General features: G+C 38.0%; 2 protein-coding genes across 2 annotated transcripts in view; both read right to left on the reverse strand.

The window, feature by feature from the left end:
- iars1 (isoleucyl-tRNA synthetase 1) overlaps window positions 1–4,597 on the reverse strand; it is an 85,705-nt gene extending 81,108 nt beyond the window's left edge. The window contains exons 1-5 of the mRNA XM_050037637.1: window positions 4,525–4,597; window positions 3,663–3,786; window positions 1,307–1,463; window positions 1,072–1,191; window positions 677–759 (exon numbers count right to left, since the gene is read on the reverse strand). Coding sequence (XP_049893594.1) covers window positions 677–759; window positions 1,072–1,191; window positions 1,307–1,463; window positions 3,663–3,781 — 479 coding nt within the window. The 5' untranslated portion in view covers window positions 3,782–3,786; window positions 4,525–4,597. The remainder of the gene's footprint in view (window positions 1–676; window positions 760–1,071; window positions 1,192–1,306; window positions 1,464–3,662; window positions 3,787–4,524) is intronic.
- Window positions 4,598–6,688: 2,091 nt separating this feature from the next.
- The window catches only part of rpl29 (ribosomal protein L29), a 7,620-nt gene continuing 5,528 nt past the window's right edge, over window positions 6,689–8,780 (reverse strand). Inside the window, exon 4 of the mRNA XM_050039015.1 lies at window positions 6,689–6,850. Coding sequence (XP_049894972.1) covers window positions 6,752–6,850 — 99 coding nt within the window. The 3' untranslated portion in view covers window positions 6,689–6,751. The remainder of the gene's footprint in view (window positions 6,851–8,780) is intronic.

Raw genomic sequence — 8,780 nt, forward strand, 5'->3', positions numbered from 1 at the left:
GTCTGCGTTGCCACTTCCCAGTGTCTCCAAAATGTGCACACGCATGACTCAGAGTTTGCTTACAGGTGCGCACATTCTCCCGCCAAGTTTATTTTTATAAATCACAACCTTTGCGTGGGAAGTGGCGTACGCCACTTTCAAGCCCCGTTTTGTGCGTAAGCAAGCTTTATAAATGAGGCCCCTGGTGATTTGATCAAATAGCTGTAAATATCAAAGTATGTCACTGCTGGCCATTTAGTGGAGTCGTTTCTCCAAGATAAGCAAGATAAGAAGAAGGGACACTGAGATAGAGCGACAACACTGAGTATATCGATGCAACTCTTCCTCTCTGAGGTGCTAAAATAATCCTTTGGCATGCTGATATCTAATGTTTTTAGCTAGCTACAGGCATATTGTTAGCGTTTCAGCTTTTGGTTGCATATCTTGGCAGTGATAATTTCCCCTCCAGTGGGCATGGTTTTCAGAGTATGACATGTTACCCTCTTGTCTCTTTGCCCCAAGTGGTTAAAATAGGTTCTAGGTTGACAAATACTTAACTTACGCTTTGAAGTTGATGAAGTGATTATGTGGAAAAGATAGGGGCCTACATTTAATTCCTTGTATACAATTAAAATATAAATAATGCATCTTTAAGCCAAAACGTGCATATATATGATGGTAAATCTAACATTCTTACCAGACAGTCTCCATAAACCATGGGTACAGAGTCTTGTAGTCGTTGTTGAAGTCAATCCACCGTCCCATTCGCTTCACTGAAATCTAGGAATAAATAGTAACGTGCACATTACACAAAGCAAATAAAAAAAAAAACATGATGATCATATGAACACATCTGCTTCATTACAAACCATTCTTTTTAAGTCAGTCTTGTGAAGACACATGTAAATCCTCCCATTTAAAATAAACACATCACACATGTGGTGTAGCCTCACTATGTTATAGAGCTGGTTCATTGCACTGTTCGAAGTAAGACATGTTTTTATTAGATTGCCACATGTAATAAAAAACCAAACTGGTCTCTTAAGTATGGTTACAATGTTCTCTCACATATTATTCTTCCTGTAAGCTCACCTCCCACTCGTTGGAGTATCTCATGACAATGGTCCTGCACTGCTTGTTGTACTCGGCAATGCCCATCTTGGCCACATCCTCAGGCCCTTTGATCCCCAAAGTCTTATCGATTTCATACTCCTACAAAAACACACAGCAACAATACACAAATAAATAACCCAAGGATAAACCTATACATATATGAAGAACTTTCAGTAAAATGTTTTTAACAATATCCAAGATGACAGATTCTCACCACAGGCAGGCCGTGACAATCCCAGCCAAAGCGTCGGTCCACATGGAAGCCGCTCTGGTGGGCGAAGCGAGTAACAATGTCCTTGATGGTACCGGCCAGGATGTGCCCATAGTGGGGTAGACCCGTGGCAAAAGGGGGGCCATCATAGAAGGTGTACCTGGTTGGGAAATGAGCAGCAAAATATTTTTAAAAGTCTGGTCTTTGGGCTTGACAGTATTTTCTCACTGACAAAAAAAAAAGCTGGATATGTGATTGTAAGACAAGATGCCTGGAAGGTACTTCCTGTTAATCAAGCATGCAAGATAATGTTGACACAGTCACAAGGTTTGGGTTGATTCTGCGGCCATTTTAGAGAGGGTGATTCAATAGTGTCTTAAAAGCAGCTGTGCGGAACTTTTAACCGTTCATAAAACTGTCCCTAGTTCGTATCACCCCCCCCTTGAAGAGCCGCATATTTATTTGAACCCAACAGCGACAAAAAAGCCTTTCTCTATATGGCTATTTAGCGTAGCCTGGCTCGGGTCGGACACAGCGGAAGTCAGCAAACCAGAATATGGCACCCGGAGGCGGAAGTAAGTCTGCACACCCGCAGCGGCCCGCAGCCATTAAACCACAGAAGAAGAGGGAGCCTTGTTTACGAGTAGGATTTAAGAAACAGGCTAAATGACATGTAGTAGGGAGTAGTCTCTTGTACAGTAGGTGGTGGTATGCACCTGGAAGTTGTTTGCGATCCGCCAATAAATTGAGAGAAGAAGAAGAGCCGTGTTTACAGAGAGTGTTCTTCGAGTAAGCGGTACGCAACGGGCGTTGCTTAACACATAACAGTTTTACCAGATGTATCTATAAGGACTTGGTTGTACTTTCGATGTCATAGCGGATAAAGAAGGAGCACCATCTAAAAGAGAAAGAACAGAAGAAAAGAAGAAGGCTAAACGGGACAGTGATAGGGCTCGAGCCCAAACGAGTGTAAACCTCGGTCGGGCATTCACCAAGTGGAGAGAGCTGAGAGATTTGAAAGGTTTTAAAACTGATCCCGAGTTGGCCCTTTTCCTAATCGACAAGTATTTTTGTTTTTATTTAGAGAATTGCCGGTTGCAGTCGAGATTTTACGACACCAGGCTGAGGGTGTCATACCGCTTCGACCAAAGGGGGGCACTATAATCAACGAAAACGTAAAGTTCCGCACAGCTGCTTTAAGCAAATATCCTGTTAAATCTCTTGTGACCAAAGTTCCTCTTAACTACTGCAGTTTTGCTTTGTTTAGCAAATGTCGTCATGACCAGAGCCCGACTGATACTGGATTTTGGGGGCCTATGCCAATATTAGGGAGTACAAATTCCAACACTGATATATTGGTTGATATATTGTGACAAATATATGTAATGGAGGCAAGAAATTTGACAGTTTAACAATAAACTTTACTGTTAAAAATGACATCAGTGCACTGAAACAGTAAACTTCATTGGTGACACATGCCGATACCAATGTATCTGTGACGGGCCAAAATCAGGTTTTGATATATCAGTTGGGCTCTTATCATGATATTCAATCTTTTGTTGGTTAAAAAGGCAAAAAGCTAAATCATTTATAATGTAAAAATCCTGCAAGTTTCAACCTAAGGGATATGACCAGAGATTTAACAATTTTATGCATTTTCACAATCTTTTTTTTCCTTATGCCCTTTTCCCATTTATTTTGGTTCCTTAACTTGATAGAAGTAAACCGAATTTTCTGGTTACTTAACATCTAGCTTTTGTGCTTAGTGAAAATTAACACATGATAATATTGTTATTATCTTTTTAAACTGACTTTACTGCTCCAGTGTTTCTTACTACACATTTTCATATGATGGACAAGTTCTGATACTAACGTAGATCAAATTATGAAAATGGAGTCTAACGATAACTGGTTAACCAGGATATGCAAGTTGTTTTCTTGGCAGCGCAACAGCTGGAATGATGATCCACTAAGGCAATCCTTAACTGCTGCCAGCATTAACAAGTAGAGCAAGATGACAATGCTGCTGCTCTAAACCACTCAAGTATTTATCATTGTAAAATAATGAACAATCATGTAAAGCACATTTTAACATCCGTTACATTTTAAAGACTGGCTCAACGAGTTGAAAGACATCATGCTAACATGACAAAGAGTAATACTTAACTGTAGATAGTTTTCAGTTTTATATTTTATCTCAAAACAAATACATTTCAAACAAAGGAAATTGAATCTCAGGTGTCTTGATTGAAAGATTATTTCACAATATTACAAACGTCTGTTAGGCTTCAACAGCTTGTCTGGGAATACATTTAGCATAGTTAATTATTAACTATAAATAAGTAACAGTTGAATTTACTTGGGCCTGTTCTTGGACTGTTTGAGGCACTCCTGGAAGCAGTCCTTCTGTCCCCAAAACTGCAGGATCTTCTCCTCCTCAGAGGGAAAGTTGATGGACTCAGGGACCGGCTCCACCATGGTGTCTGCCAAAACGCAGAAAACAAAAATGTAACAATACACTTGTGAAGCAGGAAGACAGAGAAACACACCACAGAATAGGTGTCAAAAAGATTGCATGGTATATGTTGTATTTTTCATTTTTGCATTTAGGTTTGTGAAGTTAATAAAGTATTAGCCATTTAAATATCTATTATTGGCCCTGACTCAAACATCTGAACCAAGACTGTGTTAATCACTTTTGAGCACCCATTCATTGACCCATAATGTTTCATAACGTTTGGGACACGTTAGGAAATTAAACCTACATTATGTGTTTATATTAAAAGGAGTCCTCCTCAGCTAATGTCTCCCACCCTCCTTTAAGGTCTTGTTAATAGCTGACATGTCAAAACCTGTCAGTGCTATTTGTCAACAGAACATACAGTCCTTTAAAACATTTTATATGCCAAACTCAGGTCTAATCTAATGTTTTATTTCCACATTGAACACGCAACAGCAGAAACTTTGCCCAAACTAATCAATTAGGTCCCGTAAGTCACTTTTCCACAGCGGTTAGTTCCCAAGAATGTCGCCTCCTTGTTATTAGCTAGCATGCTAAGCTAGCCAGTCAATGTTTCAGTTAGTTAGCTTGTTGCTAAACGGACAGCAAAGTTTGTCAGAAGCAGCGTTTAAAGCTCAGATTAACTATCAGTGGAGCGGCAAAGTGTGGCTGTAAAGAAACATTTATGTTGTGAAAACTGAGTTTGAATGGATATACTCACATGTTGTCTGTCCCCGGCTGCCGAGAGAGAGACACAAGAAATGATGCAAGTTGGAGTCAGCGTGAGCGGAAGTGACGACACAACGTCAAGTGATTTATTGCATGAAAATAAAATGCGGGATTATTTATGAAGCAATAAAAACTTGCCAAAACTGAAAGGTTTGATTTAATGAAGCTGTTATTTATAAAAAAAATAATAATAATAACAATAAATCAATCTGTGGTTGAGGCCATTCCTGCTTATTTTTGGCAGTTAATATATATATATCAAAATGTCATAAAATAAAACCTGTCACTCATTAACTGAATAGAAATTCAGAATATAAAATCTACTAATAAACAACAACATTTTCCTTCTACAACAAACAAATATGTCACATTAAATGGCATGGCTTTGTCCCTTCAAATTATGTATTTCTAACAAGACCAGCAAGATTCATTTTACAATTTTGCACAATTTTTTTTACCCTTTTAAATTTAATAGTGACTGCTTTGGATGAAAATTTAACATTTTGCTGTAATGAACCTGCAACGTTGATACATTTGGACAGATTTGGAAATATATATCTTAAGGAAAACTGGTCACTGTGAAAATAAATCTCAAATATGTTAATGTATGTAAATATGTTAAAAATCTGGCAAATCATCCCCGTTTTGTTTTGTTTTATTCATGTATTTATTTTGTCTGAAGTGTATCTACCATACATTATTATAATGGTAATGATAGTGATAATGGTGGTGATGATCAGACAGGAAAAAAAACCCTGGAGGAATAAGGATTCATGACACTTATTTCAACAAAGAATAAATGATAATATTACAGTTGGTAATTTATCTATTCAATTCAATTTTATTTTATTTATAAAGCCCAATATCACAAATCACAATTTGCCTCAGAGGGCTTTACAGCATACATCCCTCTGTCCTGCCCTCACAGCGGATAAGGAAAAACTCCTCCCAAAAAACCTTTTACAGGAAAATAAATAATGAAACTGCTCTATTTTTATTTACTTCCTCATTGTTCAGTCTTATTCTGTATCGTGTCTTTTTAACAATGTGGTTTAATGTCTGACTCTACTTCCTGTATGAGTTTTAAATGCAACCCCCATGCAACTAGACCCTGTTGGTATTTTTACTATAAAATTGTGCTTGTTCATGTTTCTTTTGCAATAATTTTGGTTTAAATTTTGCTCGTGTACTTTTCTTAAAGTATTAATAACTTTAACTGTGCTCAATGTATTAGTCTATTTTTTTAATAACTATGTAAGGGTGAAGCTTTAACCCCCGCAAAACTATAGGCAAAAATACTATGTTCTTTTTTTTAATTAAAAAAAAAAAAAGTCACTGCCAAGGACGTTTTTTTTAAATTCCACTTTTCAATGTTTTAGTCTCCTCTTTCTTTCTTCCTCTCCAGTCTTGACATCTTCATCCAGGTGAAGAGAAGCAAACCCAGTAACGCTGATTAGGAAGGTGCACACCTTTGTGGGACCAGCAGAGTGCATAATTCATTAGCAGATCTGTACCCCAACTATGTAACTGAATTAAGTTTCAAGCTAGAAAAATCTTTAACAGAACACACACACAGCGTAATAAATATTTCCAATAATTTGGGCAGTGAGATGTAACATCAGGTTTTAAGGCGATTCAGGTAGGCAGAATACAGTTACAAGTGATGACAGCTTGATGTATCAAACCCCTCAGTAAGAGAACTATGTTTTCTTAGTAAAAGAAAACTTTTACTAAGTTTTCTTTAGTAAAAACTTTCACAGCTATCTCACATCAGTAAGTCTCTCAGATAACCAGTTTAATTTCATGTTCAATAACCAAATCTGACAGCGGCCTTTTATCAAACTTTATACTTGAGTTCCATCTCATTTCTTGAAGAGCACAATTTCATAGAACTAAACCTACTTACTCCAACTTCTTTTGAAGTGCAAATCTTTAAATTCATTCATTCATTGTGTTTGCCTTTATGCGACAGTGGAGAAAAAGAGGGGGTATACATGTAGGGTCCTCAGCCAAAGTCAAACCAGGGACATACTGTGGTCATATGGTGCACCTTAACCCTCCATTCCCTCTTCTGTGATTATAATTAGGACCGCCAACATCACCTTGGAGGAATCCCAGGCACCCAATGAAGTGATTCATTCAATAAAAGAGAAAAATTTGATGGTTTGTTAACAAAGCATAGCTTTATTGTGATGATGGAAACACAGTCTATGGAACATCTATGGTTTGGCTGCAGCTGCTGCCTTCTTTGCTGCCTTCATGCCCTTCCTGTTGTGCTTCTTGGCAAAGCGCATGTTCCTCAGGAATTTAGGGTCCACCTGCAGCGAAGACAGAAAAACAGTGAGGTGAGCATGTGGCACTCAAGTATGGTGGTGCTGCACAATTCTCGTCCATTTTGTACGCAAAATAATGAAGCAACGTCTAACATAATGAAAGACACAAGTGCTAAAGCTGGAAAAAAACATAAGCTTAACAGTTATCTGCATTAGAGTGGTGTCGTTCTGGTTTAAAGCTACAGTTGGTAAGTTGTTAACAACTTCGTCTTATTTGCTAAAACTGTCATTACTTTCAACAAAGTAGTACATGACAGATAATTATGTGGAAAAAAAAACAATCAATCATGCTCCTCAGCCTCCTTTACTTGTGATGGCATTTGGTCAAATCTACCCCGGCTGTTAGAAAAGAACCAATCAGAGCAGTGGAGTCTCCAACACAGCTGTCAATCATGTCAATCACTGCTCGTGAACTGGGGTCAAATTAGGCAGCGCTGATCAAATATGAATTAAGATTCTGTTACTGCTTTGCCCATTTCTCACCTTATGTTTTCAGAAACATATTTTACTGTACTGTAGCTGTAAAATGATAAAGTTTGTGACTGGGCTGCCATGTTGGAAACAGCCGAAAGGAGCACCACACACCGCCCACCGCCTGGAGCAAAAAGCAGTTCACGAGCACTGATTGACATGATTGAAAGCGGTATTAGATTCCTCAGTTGTGATTGGTTGTATTTGTTTGTGTGTTTCAGGCCTTTAGAAGTGCTTCAAGGAGGCACTGGATCATCTTTTTATTACCCCTCACAGATTATTTGCCTGATGTACTGCTGTGTGGATCCAGGACAGTTTCAGTAAATATGACAAAATGTTATTTTTTAAAAAAAATACTAAATGGTTATGTCACTACCTCACCAGTACTTGGCCTAAAGTGTTCTCAACTTTAATAAAAGCAGCATTATTTCCCAGGCACTCCTGTGAAATGTCGTTAAAACTGTAATATAGTTTGCATGGGAATAATCCTGTAACTGAAAGCATAGTCGATTGACATTAGTTGAGCTTTTCATTTGACCACACTTTTTTTATGGAGCATCTTGAGGGGATGTGCTTAGTTTAATTCTTGTGCTGGTAAGAGCTGCAACTGTTAAACCTGCCCACCAGGTATATTCTTAACCTTCCCACAATACAATGAACAGCAATCAACAGGACGACAAATTCCAACTTAGCTTTCGGCAGCTGCCTGTAAAGCAAATCTTTTCAAGCAAACCAATTCCCATTAACTTCATATAAGACAATGTGATAATTTTGGTTTTAGCAGCAATGTGATCTGCCCTTTTTCTGAAGAAATTACAAGTCCTAAATCACCCCTCAGAACACACTACTAGGCTAAAAGAAAAACCTAACAGTTTTCAGACGAGGCTTGACATTATCCAAGTGTCTCGTGATCAAAAAGGATCTTCATCTCACTCTGCACATTTACCCATATTCTAGTAGCCCTCAGCTTACTGAGGTAATTCAATTTCCGTAAAGCTGTGTCTATAAAATCCCTGTTTCTGCAATTTAGGAAGGAATTACCGGCACCGGATTTATCTATCAGGAGTTCTAGTGAAGATAGGCAAGGTGTTGGCTACTGAGTACAATGTTTTACTCTGCTTTAACATGTACATAAAGACCTCAGACATGGACGATACTGTTCTGACAGATAAACAGAAGGGTTTAAGGAAATAGTAGGGATACTAGCCAGGATGCATCATCATATTAATTTATTAATTTCAGACACACTTATGCTAAGCCTGTCCTTAGCACTTAGTCAGGTTGACTATATAATTTTGTGGGATTTTTCTTAGTCAGGTTGACTATATAATTTTGTGGGATTTTTTTGGGGATTTGCAAAACTATACATTTTTGGAAAGGTTATTGTATAAGGATTCAGAAAATCAATGTTTGCATTTGCGCAGATGTCTATATGGCGGCCATA

The sequence above is a fragment of the Epinephelus moara genome, chromosome 24, assembly GCF_006386435.1.
Source record: "Epinephelus moara isolate mb chromosome 24, YSFRI_EMoa_1.0, whole genome shotgun sequence".
NCBI lineage: Eukaryota > Metazoa > Chordata > Actinopteri > Perciformes > Serranidae > Epinephelus > Epinephelus moara.